Source organism: Monocercomonoides exilis (genome assembly GCF_001643675.1).
Source record: "Monocercomonoides exilis strain PA203 chromosome Unknown scaffold1-2713096, whole genome shotgun sequence".
Taxonomy (NCBI): Eukaryota; Preaxostyla; order Oxymonadida; family Polymastigidae; genus Monocercomonoides; species Monocercomonoides exilis.
The window spans coordinates 1,959,613-1,976,323 of NW_027150546.1; the positions used below are offsets into that span (position 1 = coordinate 1,959,613).

General features: G+C 32.0%; 3 protein-coding genes across 3 annotated transcripts; 1 reads left to right on the forward strand and 2 right to left on the reverse strand.

Moving 5' to 3' along the window:
- Positions 1-62: 62 nt before the first annotated feature.
- MONOS_15557 (uncharacterized protein) lies at positions 63-486 on the forward strand (the record flags this gene model as incomplete). Its single annotated transcript, XM_067868442.1, has 2 exons — positions 63-100; positions 171-486. The coding sequence occupies 2 exons, from the start codon at positions 63-65 to the stop codon at positions 484-486; spliced, it is 354 nt and encodes a 117-aa protein (XP_067736493.1).
- Positions 487-4,138: 3,652 nt separating this feature from the next.
- MONOS_9804 (uncharacterized protein) lies at positions 4,139-6,436 on the reverse strand. Its single transcript, XM_067880338.1, has 5 exons — positions 6,155-6,436; positions 5,947-6,098; positions 5,652-5,865; positions 5,025-5,449; positions 4,139-4,832 (listed from the first exon to the last, which is right to left on the reverse strand). The coding sequence occupies exons 1-5, from the start codon at positions 6,390-6,392 to the stop codon at positions 4,725-4,727; spliced, it is 1,137 nt and encodes a 378-aa protein (XP_067736494.1). The 5' UTR covers positions 6,393-6,436; the 3' UTR covers positions 4,139-4,724.
- Positions 6,437-7,126: 690 nt separating this feature from the next.
- On the reverse strand, positions 7,127-16,711 carry MONOS_9803 (putative flagellar associated protein FAP45, tentative; the record flags this gene model as incomplete). The annotated part of the gene is made up of 16 exons (XM_067880337.1): positions 7,127-8,661; positions 8,884-9,760; positions 10,021-10,457; positions 10,601-10,740; positions 10,982-11,538; positions 11,826-12,116; positions 12,329-12,894; positions 12,939-13,024; positions 13,088-13,098; positions 13,686-13,874; positions 14,488-14,703; positions 15,018-15,194; positions 15,651-15,741; positions 15,892-16,475; positions 16,535-16,627; positions 16,709-16,711. 16 exons carry the CDS (start codon positions 16,709-16,711, stop codon positions 7,385-7,387), a joined length of 5,595 nt encoding a protein of 1,864 aa, XP_067736495.1. The 3' UTR covers positions 7,127-7,384.

Sequence of the window (16,711 nt, forward strand, 5' to 3'; positions counted from 1 at the left end):
CAAGCAAATGCATGCACATGAAATCGGTAGTTGTGCAGGAGTTTGTATATGATGTGGGCTAAATGTGGGAAGTGAAAGAGGAAGGGTGGAAGGTGAGGAAGTATGTTGGATGGGAGAAGATGCGAGCAGGGTGTGTGTGTGTGTGCGATGCGGTTCTGACGAACACGAAGAGGTGCAGAGGTCTGTGGAGGTGCTGATGCAAGTGCCAGGAGGGTCGATTGTGCTGCAAAGGGGCAGTGCGACGAGGACACAGAGCGTTGTTTTGGGGGCGTATGGGACGAAGACGGTGTCGTATGCGTTCTATTTCCCGGAGGGTGGGGAGTTTGTGCACTATCCGGCGCAAATGGCAATGCGAGGGCATTTGATGTACTGCAGTCGAGAAGGACAAAGATACTTGTGGCAGAGCGCGTTGCTGCACAGCCAGAGCGAAGAGATTGGGCGTATGTGTCGCAGGAGGCAGAGATAATAGTGTTGCTGGAGTTTTAGGAGAAGGAGAATCTCCTCAAAGCGGATGAAAAATTTTCAATGATAATGTTATGGAGGGAGGAGAAGAATATGTTTGAGAGTGTGATTGTGTGATGTTTCCTGCGTGTGAAGATGACTGTGACGAAAGCAGATGTGTGTGCGCTTCAGTGTTGCCCGTTTATCAATGTGCGGACTTTTGTGTTAGGGAAAGAGTGCCAAAAATGTGAATATGAAAAATCTTAAATAAAATTAAATATAAAAGAAAAAAAAGTTTCAAACCATCGGTTATAATAATTATTATGTTAATTTTTACTAGTAAAAGTCATATTTGATTCCACAAAAATAGATATTCATTCTGAGTTTAAAGAAAATCCGAATGAATTCAAACATCTGCAATAATCAGAATTCTTGCTAATTCATAAAAAAGAATCGATGCACACTATGAAAATTTCATGAATAAGCAATTACAAAATAAACTGAAAAACGCTATCACATATTTATCATTAATTCTCAATTTTTAATTTTGATCAAAAAAGTTGATACATAATTTTTTGAAAAATATATATCTTCTCATAAAAAAGTTTGTTATGAGCCTACTAACATCACTGTGTGAGTTTTATATTTTCATTTGTATTATGGTAACGGAGTGTTTTTTTATTAACTTTCATGGGACTAATTTTTGATCCATAGCGACTTTTCAAAAAGAATTACCCATATATAAAAACCTTCATATTCAAACCCTGATTTCTTTAAAATGAAGTTTAAATGAAATTTCTTTTTTGGTTTTATGAAATTCATAAAGTTTTATTGTTAAAATTAGTCACAAAAACTCAAAAACCTAACAGAAAAAATGATCAAATGCATTGATATTTTTGGTGTTATTATGTTTCATCGAGATAATTATTAATGTTGAAAGATTATTCTTATTTTGACAAGGGATTTATCACAGACTTGTGTTGTTGAGTACGTTAAGCTCTGTTTCGATTCAGTTTATTGATTTTTTTAAGGAAATAATCACAACTTGTTAAATGATACGCTTTTGCTTAAATATGAACTTTTCAATGCGACTTTAGTTATTCCTGTGAAACAACGAAAGTGGGAACAGAAATAAAATCAATATTAGGGTTTCTCTTTTTGAAAAGACGCAAATGTTTCATATCCGTCTGAAAGAAAAACAGACTTTATAAAAACATTTTTTGCTCAATATCCATCAAATTTCTCCGCAATGCACTTAATTTCTTATAAAAAATGATAGAATATGTTGCTGATCCTTTTTGAAATCATTCTTTTGTTCGAGTTTTGATCAAAATTTAAATCTCCATGGGATTTTTGAAAAATTGAACAAAACTGATAATATACGTTGTTTAGGATGTTGTTAATGCAGAAACAAATTTTTTTCTCAATCCCATTGAAATAAAAAATTTGATCAAATCTCGAACGAAAGAATGATTTCAAAAAGGATCAGCCATGTCTAAATTTTTTTGAAAAGTTCCTTTTGTTTTATTTGAAATTAAAACAAAAGGAACTTAACAAAAAAAATAATGACATATTCTTCTGTTCAAATACAAAAAGCTTGAAGTATTATTTGCTAAAGAAAATCGAAATAGTGTTATGATTCTATCTTGACCTTTTTTCGAAATCAAGACCCTTTCCTTTTTTGCCTTTCCAACAGCTAGACACAAGCCTGTTAAAAAATAATAAATAACCAGAACTGTTTATTATATAATAATCAAATTATTAAGATATTTTTTTTCAATATTTCATATTTTATAAAAAGATCAAGGATTATAATAATTATATGTTTTGATCATTGGCTTGCAGTTTTTTCATCGAATACTTATCCACAGAAATTTTAAGCTTTCATATCACAAAACATCGTTTTTTTTATATTATTTAGTTGTTTGAAACATTCTCAACTAGTTTTTTTAAATATTTTTTCTCATTTCACACATTATTCAAAAAAACATGATTTCATAAATAAATGAACTTTTGTTTTGTTCACCTAAAATTATTCAAGATAGAAAAAGTTTAATTCAAAATCGAAAAAGTTTTAAACAACATCAAAAAATTTTTATTAAACATCGAAAATGTTTTATTCAAAATCGAAAAAAAAAGATAATTTGTTCAGAATTTCAATTCAAGTCAAAACCAAAATATTTTCATTAACACAAATGTTGATAATAACATATGTTTATTTATTGGAAATGTTTTTCTTTCGTTTTTGACTGCTGTTTTCTATGATAAAGACTGATATTCATTGATCCTTTTCTCATTTTGAAAATTGAAAATGTTATATTTTATCAGCTTCCAATGCAATAAATGAAATTCAAAACATTTTGTTTTGAAAAAATGACATAAATTTCTGTCTTTTTGCACAAAAAACAAGATCATGAACTATCTTATCACCTTTATTTTTTGCTCAAATTCCTTGATATCACCTGAATACATGTGAAGAGTTTTATTATAATTCAGTTTTATCCTATTTCCACGATTTCACACAATCAAACACCAAAAAAAAAACATCAAAATTTTTTTTCCAATTTGAATTAACAAATTTCTCAGATCGTGCTTCGAAATAAAAGAAACTGACATGAGCATGATTTTTTAAAATTTTTTCAGATTTTTTGATGATATAGAATTTTCGATGTTGAATTGAACTTTTTCGATTTTGAATTCAAGTTTTTCGATGTTGAATAATTTTTGGTGTAATTAAATGAAACGAAATAATAATAAAATATGTCATGAAATGGGGTAAAATATATTTCTTCAAGCATTTTCATTGAAAAATTTTGCACTTTTCATTGACTTTTTGCGAAAAAAAAACATTATGAAAATGGTTCTATTTTTTGACATTCGTGAAATGTTGGAAAACTTTATGTTTTATTTCAATGACACCTGTATACGGATATGAAAATCAAATTAATTTCAAAATCTGATATAGTGAAATAAAGTTATGAGTGAAGCAATTTTTCAATGCCTTGTGCAAAAAAAAGCTTGAAAGTCCGTATTTTCCCCCAAATGATTTCTTTAAGAAAAATCAACTAAACATCTATATATGGAAACTATTTTCGGATCAAAATATTATGTGTTCTACCATTTCGCATCAAATTCTTGTTCAATTCTTTTTCATTTCAGGATGAAACAAAAATATACAATTTAAAATACCTTGTTTTAATTTTTTATGTTCTAAAAAATTTTTTTGTAAAGTTCATTTTGATAAATTATCAAATAATATGAAAATTTTATATTTTGATCAAATTTTTGTTTCCACTCACCAAATAACGCTGTCTTGAAAACAAAATCTTGACAATTTTTTATATCCAATCAAGAAAAGTTTCGTGAGTGGGAACAGAAATTTGATCGAAATATGAAATTTTATCTTTATTTGAAAATTTAACAAAAAGAACTTTTCAAAAAATTTTTGACATGTGAACAAAAAATATAAATAATACAAAATAACTGAAAGTTGTGAATAATTTTGATTAAATTGTTTATTTGTTTATTTTTTGTTTCAAACTTTTGCTAAGCTTGAAAAAAGCTTCAGAAAATTTCAAAAAAAAGGTTGAGATTAATTTTTGAGGTCAAGATTAAACATGCACACTTGATTCAATTTTATTTGACACAGAAATTAAGCATTAGTCGCTTTTCAAAAAAATGACCGATATGTATTTTTTTGATTTGTTTGCAATTTTGACAAAATGAATTTTCAAAAAAAATTATTCACGAAAATAGAAATAAAGAAAACAATTTTAACAAAAAGCTCATTCATATACGATCAGGTGATTGATTAATAATGTTATTATAAAAATAGTCAAAAAATCAAATTAGAAAAAAAAAATCAATCAAAACACAAAAAATTAACAATTTTCAGAAATATTTTTTTGTACAGTTTAAGGAATTGTGAATAAAGTTACAAATTAGTTTTTTGAAACCGAACTTTATTCTTTGTTGTTTCTTTTAAACTTTGGTTTCAATCATCGATTGATGGAATGAATTGTGTCCAAAAATAGCTTTTCAAGTTTGAAAAAACAAACATTTCAACCTTTCTTAAAGCTTGCATTTTTTTGAAGGGTAATTTTGAAATAAGAAATGAATAGAAAGAAAGAAAAGAACAAAAATGCGTTTGCCAAAACATTGATTTTCATTCTATTTTTATGCTATTTATAAATAAAAAAAAACCTCAATTTTTCTGGAAAAAAAAATTTACTGCTTCTTTGCTTTTTTAAATCGTATTATCTTTAACAAACATAATGAATATTTCACCTCCAACTTGTTGGTTTATCAGAAGAATTCTTTTTGAATGAAGGCTTCTTCATCTTCTTCATCATCAAAAGAGTGCAAGTTCCGCCAACATGCCCAGCTCCGGCCTGAAGGAAATGAATTGTTAAAAAGATAAAGTTAAAAAATAAAAATAAATGAAAAGAGAAAATGAATATTAAAATTTTAAAAGAAGTTATAATAAATTCATAAAAATTTACGAAATTATTACATTAACCACGAAACAGTAACAAATTAAAAGCTCTAAAAATTTCAAATAATTTTTGAAAATAGTTACAAACAGCAAATCGAATCTTTTTTGGTATGTTAGTGTAATACACAGGCTGCCTCTTTCCGTTCAAATACAAAAAGCACCTCCTCTTCTTCAAGTCAACCTCCATTCCAACTTTGTCTCCGTCGCTCCACCTCTCACAGCCGTAGGATGGCGAGGCGCACTGATAGCAGCTGCCCGCCGAGTTGTAATCCATCGACATCGAGTCATTTCCAAAGCAGGCACTGCCTGACTTGCACAGCTCAGAACAGATCCCCACCACAGGATTCCATGCCCCGCCGCGGTGGGACATCATCTGGATCACACAGTGCCAAATGCCCTTTGTGAAGAGCTTGTCCACAAACACCATTGTTCCTTCCCCAACCGTCCATGTCACCACTGCCCTCTTCACGGAAATCCCCATAGACATCTTCTTTGACCAATAATATTGAACCTCTGTTTGTTAAGGAAGGAAAGCAGATTGGGGGAGGGAGAAAGGAGGATGAGTATTTGAATTGAAAAAATTTTCGATAAATAAAGTGATAATAATAATTATTTTATAAATTTCCAAAAAAATCTTTTTTCTCAACAAAAACTTAATAAAATTCAATTTCTCCAACTTTTCTGAAAACATATGATACTTGCAATCAAAACATACTTCCTTTAACTGGGTACAATCCTTTTTTTGACGAATCTTCCGAGCTTGAAGAATCGTCATCATCTTCTTCATCTGATGATGACGAATCTTCATCACTTTCTGACTCTTCATCCGAAGTAGAATCATCGCTGTCATTTGACGAACTGGAATCCTCACTATCTTCTTTCTTCTTCTCCTCCTCTTCTTCAAGTTTTTTCTTTTTTGACTCCGCATCCTGAATTTGTTAAAAAAATTAAATATTTCAAAATAAAATGATTCTTTCCTCAAAACAAGTTTAATACAACCATTGCACAACCTTAACAGAAATATTTTGTTCATTCAATTCAGATATAAATCCTGCTTCTGGCTTTAGGTTTTTCTCAATAAGCTTTCGAAACGTTGGCTGAGGAACAATAGCCTGACGAAGCTGAGGTGGAAGCTGTTGACCTTTTTCTCTTGAATGAGCAGCTGTTAAGAAAATAAAAAAGCAATTAGAAATTAACTTTATGTTTAAAATTACAAACAAAGCCGAATTGACATCTGCTCAGTAACTGCTGAAACTTGTTCTTCATCCATTTCAAAATTTGTCTTTAAAATATCAGAAACTTTTTGCTTAGCTTCTGATTTAATTAGGGATCTCAGCACAAGGCCAACCTGGCGAAGTGTAGAAATCATAGATTCTTTCATAGCTGCAAAAGAAGGAAGAACTTGAACTCCAAGTGCAACCAAAAGCTCGTCTTGATTTAATAGGTACTTCGTCATGAATGTTATGAATCAATTTAGCACTTGCAATCCAGGTCTTTAAACAAAGAAAAAATTGATCAATCCCTCAACATTTCCATGTAAACAATGATCGAAAAGACGGGTTTGGCTTTTATTCATGAAAAATGTGTATACATACATTCAACAACGAATGAAAAATTTCATTAAAAAAGCTTGAAAGATAAACAATTGATTTTTGTTAGAAATTTCCAATTATTAATTATCATTCAATGAAAATAATTGTTATCCTTTGTTGATATTTCAAAGGCACCTTGAAAGATGCTATTTCAAAGCAGTTATTAAAAAGTTAACATTTGAGAAGAAGAAATAAAAAAAATATCAATGAATAAAAATATGTGAGTAATGCCAGCTCTTTCATTTTTTCAACACAACCATCCAGGTTTATTATACATCTTTAGCAAAAGCAAACAAAAATTTTTTGACTTCATTTTTTTTCCCATTTATGTTTCTTGCAAGTTACATTTCTGGTAAGAGCAGAAGATAGGGGTATCAAAAATCTTAAAGCTAATCATTCATCCTACATAATAATCAAGCCACATGCTATTTATTAGATAAATAATAACAATTTTTTAGGTTTGGAGAAAAATTAGTGTGTATCAATGAATAAATCTTGAAAAAAAGAAACCCAAAATATTAAGTTAAAAAATAATTTTGAAGCATCACTGTTATCCTCAACTTTAAAATCTTCTTTAAATGTGACACCATTGAAAAGCAAGATATTATGTCCTGTTTTTGTGTATTTAACGGTAATTATTAAACTTTTCCTTTTTATATCAAATTTATTAAATGGAACAAAATATTAAAAACCTTTAAAATGAATAGGAATATGAAATTGTTTGTTTCATTTTTCCTTCATAATTTTCTTATTTGACATGTAACTTATATGAAACACATGAATAAATGTGAATATCATTTTTATTACAAAATATTGCAAAACAATGAAAAAACTTTGGTACCCCTATTTTCTGCATTTACCACATTTCTTCATCTTCATCATCTTCTTCCCCATCTTCATCTTCATCCAAATCATTGTAATTATCTTCATCGTTATATTCGCCTTCATTTCCTTCTCCTTCTCCTTCTTCTCCTTCTTCTCCTTCTCCTTCTCCTTCTTCTCCCTCAATTTTCCTTTCTTCTGATTCATTTGCCTCATAATCACTAACATTCTCACCATTCTCTTCTGAATCCGCTTCTTCTTCAGCCATTTCATCATCATCATCTTCTTCTTCTTTTCTTTCTTCTCCTTCTTCTCTTTCCTCCTCCTCTTCTTCATTTCCTTCCTCTTTCTCTTCTTCATTTCCTTCTTCTTTTCCTTCTCCTCCTTCTTCCTCCTCCTTCTCTTCATTATGCTCATCATCTTCTTCTTCTCTTTCGCTTTGCCCATCAAATTCATTATCATGTTCATCATTATCTTCTTCCTCCTCTTCCTCTTCCTTCTCCCTCTCCTCTTCTTTCTCTTCTTCTTTCTCTTCTTCTTCTCCTTCTTCTTTCTCTTCTCCTTCTTCTTTCTCTTCTTCTTCTTCTTTCTCTTCCTTTTCTTCTTCTTCCTTTTCTTCTTCTTCCATTCTCTTCTGATACTCCAGAAACATTTCTCTGTCTTTCTTTGTTATCCTCTTGTTCCCATCAACATCGAAACATTCATTTTTCTTCTGCTCTTTCGAAATATCTGCCTTTTTCATCGGCTTTTCTTCATTTTCTTTCTCTCTTTCTCTTTCCCTTTCTCTCTCTTTTTCTTCTTCATTGTCTTCTTCTTCTTCCTCTTTTATTTTCTTCTCCTTTGATAGAATCTCCAATGTTGGTATAACAGAATCAAAATCAATCTTTTTTGATTTTGCTTTTTCTTTTGCTTTTTCTTCTTCCATTGCTTCTTTTTCTTCCTTCTCTTTCTCTTTCTCTTTCTCTTTTCCCTCTTCCTCATTCTTCTCCTTCTCTTCTTTCTCTTCTTTCTCTTCTTTCTCCTCCTCTTTCTTCTCTTCTTTCTCCTTCTTTATTCCTTTCTCTCTCTTCTCTTTCTTCCCTTCTTTCCTCTTCTCCTTCTCCTCTTCCTCTTCCTCCTTCTCTCTTGCCATTCTCTCCAACATTTGTCTGCTTGTTTCTTCTTCTTTCTTCTCAACCGCCGGCAATTCTGAACAGAAAACGGGCTGCCACTCAAGCTTCATCACAGCCACGGATATGTTGTCTCTCTCTATTTTATCAGAGGAAGAAGAAGAAGAAGAAGAAGAAGAGGAAGAAGAAGAAGAAGAGGTGTCTGAAAAATAATAATAATAATAATAACAATAACAATAATAAAGAATAGAGAAATTAGACAAAACACATTAAATGAAAAATGAAATAATAAAAATGAAAATATAATTCTAATAAAAGAAAAAAAAAAAGAAAAGAAAAATATTCAAAAAATTTTTTCTTTCTTTCTTCTTTTTATAATATACAAGAAAAAGAAAAAATGAACATTCTTCATTCAACAACACACTTTCTGCACTTTTATTTGTTTTTCCTTTGTTTTTGCTGTCATATCGCTTCAGTGCTTCAGAAAGCAAACAAGAAGATATTTCCTGTGCAGACGGATAAACAAGAGGAAATGTCACTTTAACATCTTCTTCTTCTTCTTCTCTTTCTCCTTCTCTCTTTTCCTCTTTTGTAGAAGAAGAAGAAGAAGAAGAAGAAGAAGATTCACAATTTTCTCCTTTCTTCTTCTCTTTCTCTTTCTCTTTCTCCTTCTCTTCTTTCTCTTTCTCCTCTTTCTCCTTCTGTTGTGCCAACATATTTGCCATTGCTGCTGCTGCTGATGCTCTCAATGGCTGTGGAACAGAAGATTGATCAACAATTCGCAAACCTCCTGATTTATTTCCATTTGCTCCATATTGTTGGCTTTGTGAAGAAGAAGAGGGAGAAGAAGAAGAAGAAGAAGAAGAAGAATTATTCCCTCCTCCTCCTCCTCCTTCCTTTTGTGACGAATGAAGAATTGCGATTTCTTCCTTTGTGAGAATGGCATCGATGTCTTTGTATTGATCTGGGTGTGCTTTAGCCTGTGTGACCAGCTCTTCAGTGAAGATGGTGATGCGAGGAGAAGGAGAAGAGAAAGATTTAGAGGAAGAAGAAGAGAGAGAAGAGGAAGAGGAAGAAGAAGAAGAAGAGGAAGAAGAAGAAGATTTTGGTGATTTAGAAGAAGATTTTATTGAAGAAGAAGAAGAAGAAGAAGAACTAGAAAATTCTTTTTCTTTGCCATCTTTCTCGTTCATTGGATGCTTTTTGTGAGTGGCGAGGTGAGGTGAGGTTGATACGACACTCACATTTATCCGCTTTGAAATGAGCATTTGACATTCTTCGGGTGAAATCACGTCCCACAACTGAAGAAGGAAATAATTAAATTAAATTAAATTATTTAATTAATTTTGATTTTGGTTTTTGGATTTGTTGGGAAGGGGGGTTAGATAAGAATAAATAAACAGATAGAAATAGAAAAAAATAGGAAAAAAAAAATAAAGAAGAAGAAGAAGAAGAAGAAGAATAAAAAATGAAAAATAAATTAATAAAAAATAAATAAAAATAAACAAAATAAAAAATTAAAATAACAATCAAAAAACTCATTCATTTAACCAATCCATACCCCATCAGTCGCCACCACCACCCACAGAGGAGGTGGAATCAATCTGTCTGTGCCTTCTTCATCCAGCTCATCTGCTTCCACATCGTCTTCCTCCTCTTCTCCTTCTCCTCCTTCTCCTCTTCTTCCCTTCACCTTCATTGTTATTCCCATCATCCCCTTCCTCACTTTTGCCTTTGTTTTCACCACCCCTGTCATTTCTTCCTCTCTTTTCCTTCTTCTTTCTTCTTCTTTCTTCTCTTTCTCTCTCTCTTTCCTCTCCTCTTTCCTCTTCTGGAAATCCCACAATGCTGCTTCGTGTTCTTTTTTTCTCTGAATTAGCAGTTTTTTCAGTGCTTTTCCAAAGCCAGTGAAGGGAGTCAGAGCAAGGCGACTAACAAAAGGGGTGCTGATTGTCTGTGGAGAAGAGAAATCGCCTAGGGAGCGGGTGATGTGGAGGCCTGGAGAAAGAGAAAGAGAAAGAGAAAGAGAAAGAGAAAGAGAAAGAGAAAGAAAGAAAGAAAAATAAAACAAAACAAAACAAAAAAAAAAAAAAATAACACATTCAAAAAAAAAGAGAGAAAGAAATGCAATAATATAATACCGTTTATTCTGTTGGCCATGATAGATCCGTCGTCTTCGCCAACAATAGCACCGCTGTTGACACAACGTTGTTTTTCATCTGTGTTTGATGAATGATGAAACTCACTCATTTCAAGTGGAGGGTATGTTGGATCAGAGGAACTGGAGGAAGAGGAGGAGGAGGAGAAGGAAGGGAAAGAGGGAAAGAAAATGAAAATAAAAAAAAATTAAAAATTAAAGAAGAAGAAGAAGAAGAGGAGGAGGAGAGAAAGGAATAAAGAAAGGAATAAAGAAAGGAATAAAGAAAAGAAAAGAAAAGGGTAAAAGAAAAAGTAAAGAAAAAGTAAAGAAAAAGATAAAAGAAAATGAAAAATAAAATAAAATAAAATAAAAATAAACAAACAATAGAAAAGCTTCAGAATCTCCGACGTTTGCGAAGAGCAGTTCTTTTGATTCGATTGGAGTGACAATCACATCGCGAAAAGAAGAAAGGCAATCATTTGAAGAGGAAGAGGAGGAAGAGGAGGAAGAGGAGGAAGAGGAGGAAGAGGAAGAGGAAGAAGAAGAATTTTCGTTATTGCTATAATTGCTATTATTATTATTATTATTAGAATTTATTTGAGTTTGTGGTGTTTGTGATTGCGATTGTGATAAAGATTCAGATTTCTCTGCTAAAGTTGAAGGTTCATTGGATGAAGGAGAAAGAGGAGAAGAGGAGGAGGAGGAGGAGGAAGAAGAAGAAGAGGAAGAAGAGGAGGAAGAAGAAGAATTAGCAGAAGAATTCTTCAAGGGCCTAATTAGAACAGGAACGCCAGCATTATTTAGAGAGTAAAGAGAAGAAGAAGAAGAAGAAGAAGAAGATGATGATGTGGAGGTGTTGTGGATAGCAGCAATGCTTGCGGTTGTTCCGGCATTGAAAAACACATCACGTGAGGTTTCTTGCATTAGTTGCTCGATTTCCTGTGAAAATAAAAAATGAAAAAATATTAATGAAAAAAATTAAATAAATAAATAAAAAATTATCAAATAATTTTATTTGTTTAATTAGAACAAGTAAATAAATACATAAACAATTACATTGGTTCAAAAAAAAAAAGACATAGAAGGAATATGAATGAATTAGTGAAAGAAAGAAAAGAAAGAAAAGAAAGAAAAGGAAAAAAAAATAGGAAAAATAAAAAGAAAGAAAATATATAAAAAGAAAATATTAAAAAAAAAATAATCCATGTTTAAATATAATGTCACACCGTAAACATGTTCTGGAAAGCCGACACAGCAGCTTTCTTATTATTTCCATCTTCCTCCTCTTCCTCCTCTTTCTCTTCTTTCTTCTCTTTCTTCTCTTTCTTCTCTTTCTTCTCTTTCTTCTCTTCCTTCTCTTCCTTCTCAAACTGCTGCAAAAGCAATGGAATGCAGTTATTTCTCGCTAATTGTGATGCTTTTTTCCCGCTTTTTTGGTCAGACGAATGGCCATCAAAGACACAAACAGCTGCTTCTATTGGCTGCATTCCTGTGGAGCAGATACCGATTGAGTCGTCCTGAAGAGAAAAAAAAAAAAAAAATTATTTTTTTTTTTGTTATAAGAAGAGGGGAGAGGAAGGAGAAGGGGAAGAAAGGGAAATAAAATTAAAAATAGATATTTAACGTTTTATTTTGAATATTATAATAAAAACATATTTCAATAAAGAAATTTGACAAAGTTTAACAAAAAGATAAAATGGCATAAAAAATTACAAAAATAGATCTTAACCTCCATATTTATTTTGTTCCTATCGCTTGCCACAGACACCGTAGGAACCAGAATAACTGATCCATCCCAAAACAAACTGCCCTGCTCTTCATTCGCCTCCCCCTTTCGATTTTCGCTTCCTTTCGCTCTTTCTTTCATTTTGACACGTATGTCAACTCCTGCTTTCATCTCAGCCATCCGCCGCGATTCTCTATTGATAACAATCGAAAGCATTTCATATTCCTTTTTTATCATTTCAATCTCTTCTTTCATCATTGAAGCTTTTCCTTTTTCTTTCAACAACAAAGGTGGGTAAGCGCGGTCCAACTTGCTATCCAATTTGAACATTCCTTTTTCTTGCTTTGCTGTTAATATTTGCTTTTGGGGTGAACCTTTTGCATTTAGTGTTGAACCTTTGATATTCTTGGAAGAGCTTGTCACATTTTGAGGCGAACTTTTTGCTTTTTTTGTTTCAAGTTTTGCTTTTTCACTTATCGCTTGCTTTCCTTTTGGAGGTTCAGTATTTTCACGCCCAAAACAATAATAAGATAATCTCGAAATGTCACCGTAAATTCTGTCTTTTTGAGCTGAAAACAAAAAATGATTAAATTGCAAAATTATTTTTGCAAACGTGGCTTAGCTTGTTCTTCGAGCTGCAGAGAAATAAATGTCTTTCGAGATTGGGGTGTAAGCTTGTCTGGTGTCTTTTTGATTGGACTGAATGAAGAAATTTATAATTGTGTGTTAAAATCTAGAATAAAGAAAAGAGTTGCATAATACCTTTTCTCGTACTATAAATCAATATAAAAGAATACGATAATAGTCAAAAAATGATCCAATCATTGAAATGAACATCGAAATTTTTTGAAATATTATTAATGCTTGTTATAAGTTTTCAAAGAAAAGATAAACATTTTTAGTCCTTGAGTCTTGAGTTCCGTTTAAAGAGGAATTAAGAGACTGGTTGCTACTCATCGAATTGCTTATATTATCAAATAGAAAGCAAATTATTAATGATCGCAACCCTTAACAGCTTGTGATGAAATTTAATTTAAAACATCTTTTAAAAATGACTCATAAAAAGTGAATAGAAAAGATTAAAAATGCTTTTGAGAAAGAGTAAGTGGGTGACATGAAAAGATAAAAGCAAGAGAAAGCTGTTAAGAAAAAAACTGGGATGTGAGAAATAAATGAACAATACTTTTATCCATTAGAGTATGAATCTAAAAGAATATAAACTCTTCACAAGAACAAATAAAAATTAAAATGCAAATGAAACATAAAAAATGTACTGTTTTCGTTGTTCATTTTTATTTTTATTTTATTTTTATTAATTTTTTAATATTTTATTTTTTTAAAACTTACCAAAATATTAGACCTTCATCTTCTCCAGATCCACAATATACTTTTCAGGAATATTTTCCTGTCTCAACTCAGCCAGTTTCTTTGCCTTCAATCGCTCTAATCTTTGTTTTCTCTCTGCTTCTGCACGGCGCAGTGTTTCTCCTTCTCTCAGCTCAGCGTCTCTTTTGTCACGTGCTTCTTGACGCCGGGCTTCGATTTGCTCCTGTTTATGTGGAAGAGAAAGAAGAGAAGAGAGAGAAGAGAAGGAAGAAGAGGAAAAGAGAAGGAAAAAAGAAAAAGGAAGAAAAAGGAAGAAAAAAGAGAAAGAAAGAAAGAGAAGAAGAAGAAGAAGAGAGAAAGAGGAATGGAAATAGAAAGAGAAGGAAGAAGAAGAACGATGGAAAGAAGGAAAGAGAAAGAAGGAAAATGAAAGAGAAGAAAGAGAAAGAGAGAAAGAGAGAAAGAGAGAAAGAGAGAAAGAGAGAAAGAGAGAAAGAGAGAAAGAGAAAGAGATAGAGATAGAGAGAGCAAGAGAAAGAGATGAATGGGAAGGAAAAGTGAAGAAAGAGAAAGAGAAAGGTTAAATAAATAAATAAATAAAGAGAATTTTGAATAAATAAGAATTATAAAATTGTTGTCTCTTTGCTAAAAAATACTTAACTTTCTCACAATTAGCATTTTTTTCTCAAAAATTTTTGAGAGAATAAAAAATTTCACTCAAAATTCATTTTTTCCCTCTTCCTCCCCCTCTCCCTCTCTTCTCCTCTTTTCCTCTTCCTCTCCTCCTCTCCTCCTCTCCTCCTCTCCTCCCCTTCTCCTCTTCTCCTTCTCCACACCTTCAATCCGCTCAGATGCTCCTGTGACTTAAACGCCCTTGTCCTGATCATCGTCCTCTCCTTCTCGCTCTCTGCTTTTTCGACCTCCAAATTCCGCTCAAATTCTTCTCTTTCTCTTTTTTCTGCGTCTTCCAGCAGTATCTTCTTCGCCATCACCTGCAAATCGCGCGCTTCTTTCGTCTCTCGCTCCATTCGCGCCCGTTTCTCCGCTTCTTCCTGTAAAAAGAAAAAGAAAAAGAAAAAGAAAAAGAAAAAGAAAAAGAAAAAGAAAAAGAAAAAAAGAAAAAAGAAAAAATAAATAAATAAAAGAAAGAAAGAAAAAACAATATATTAACGTTGTTATGTAATAATAATAATTATTCTTCGAATCTAAAATATATATAGAAATAAATAAATATCTTCACAAATATCAACCCATCTTTCTCTTCTCTTTTTTATTCACCCCTTCTTCTTCTTCTCTCTCTCTTTCTCTCTTTCTCTCTCTCTCTCTCTCTCTCTCTCTTCTCCCCCTTCTCCCTCCTCCAACACACTTTCTGCTTCTTCCTCCATGCCCTTTCCTCAGCCTCAGTTGCCCTCTTCGCATTCAGCTGGTCTTTGATGGCCTGCTCGTCGATCATCTTCTCCTGCATCGCCCTCAACCTGGCTGTCTCTAACTCCCTTTCTTTCTTCTTCCTCAGCTGCTCGGCCTCGTATGCTGCTTCTCGCTCCTGAAATGAGAAAGAGAGAGAGAGAGAGAGAGAGAAAGAGAAAGAGAAAGAGAGAGAGAAAAAGAGGAAGAGAAAGAGGAAGAGAAGAGAAATAAAAATATTAAAAAAAAAAAAAAAGAAAATTATAAAGAAAGATGAGACAAAAGAGATATAAAAGAGAGATAGATAAATAAAAATAAATAAAGAAAGAAAGGAAATATTAAAAATATATAATAATAATAATAATAATAATAATAATAATAATAATAATAATAATAATAATAATAATAATAATAATAATAAAATAAGAGAAAATCACAATAATTCTATAATTATTTTTCTTTTTCTTCTTTTTCTTCTTTTTCTTCTTTTTCTTCTTTTTCTTCTTTTTCTTCTTTTTCTTCTTTTTCTTCTTTTTCTTCTTTTTCTTTTCTATATTTATAAACAAACCGCTTTTGCTTTTTGATATTCAACAACTTTCAAATCTTCCAAGTGATCCAACTCAATTTGCCGTTTTTTCGTCTCCTGGAATCGGATGTTCTCCTTCACAATCTCTTCTTGAAGCGCTCTAATAACACACATCACACGAAGTATTGTTGAAATGCAATATATATATATATATAAATATATTCATTTCATTAAATCATATAATTCCCAGTTAAAACAATATAAAAATGAATTCCTATTAAAAAAAAATAATTACAATGAAATTAATAACCTGCTCTTTGCTGCTTTTATTTTTTGCTGCTCTATCTCTTCTTGTCTTTGCCGCTCCATATCCCTAAGTCTGGCTTCTCCTTCCCTTTCAATTTCATCTCTTTGCCTTTCTTTCTCCATTTTTCTTTCCTGGATTTGTTGTACAACAACTTTTGCTCCTTCTCTTCTTTCAATAGCCTTTGCTCTCTCTTCTGCTTCTCTTTTTTCCAATTCTCGAACTCGCTCTTCTTCCATCAAGCGCGCCCAAGCCATCTCCTCTTCTCTTTCTTTTTGTTTTGCCATGCGTTTTTCTTCCCGTTGTTTATCTCTAACTCCAACAGTACGAGCATATTGCATCAAACTATCCATATATTTTGCTTCGTCAAGTTCTTCATCTTTCTGCTCTTCAGCAGCTGCAACAAGTTGATCATGCTCAATTTTGTGCAGAGCATCAATGTCTGAAAGCTCAGTTTTGCTTTGTCGTTCCTTTTCCCTATCAAGTATTAATTGCTTTCTTCGTTGGGACGCGAGCATCTGTTGCTGTGTTGCTTGAAGTTTAAATTGTCTAGTTTTTTCCTTTTCTTCAGCATCTAACCCGGCAAGACCCTAATAAATAATATGAAAAAGAAGAACACTATTAAGAAAATGAAGATAATTTGTGCAACCTTCATTCTCGCTAATTCTGCTCTTGTAAGAACAACAACCTTTCCATCATTTTTTATACCTCCCGAAAAACGAGTGCCCGTTCGTGAAGTCGACTGAAGGAGGAAGAGAAAGCAATTTTGAAATTTAAAAAAATATGCACGAAAACTCATATCCCGTATTACAATAAAACAAACCAT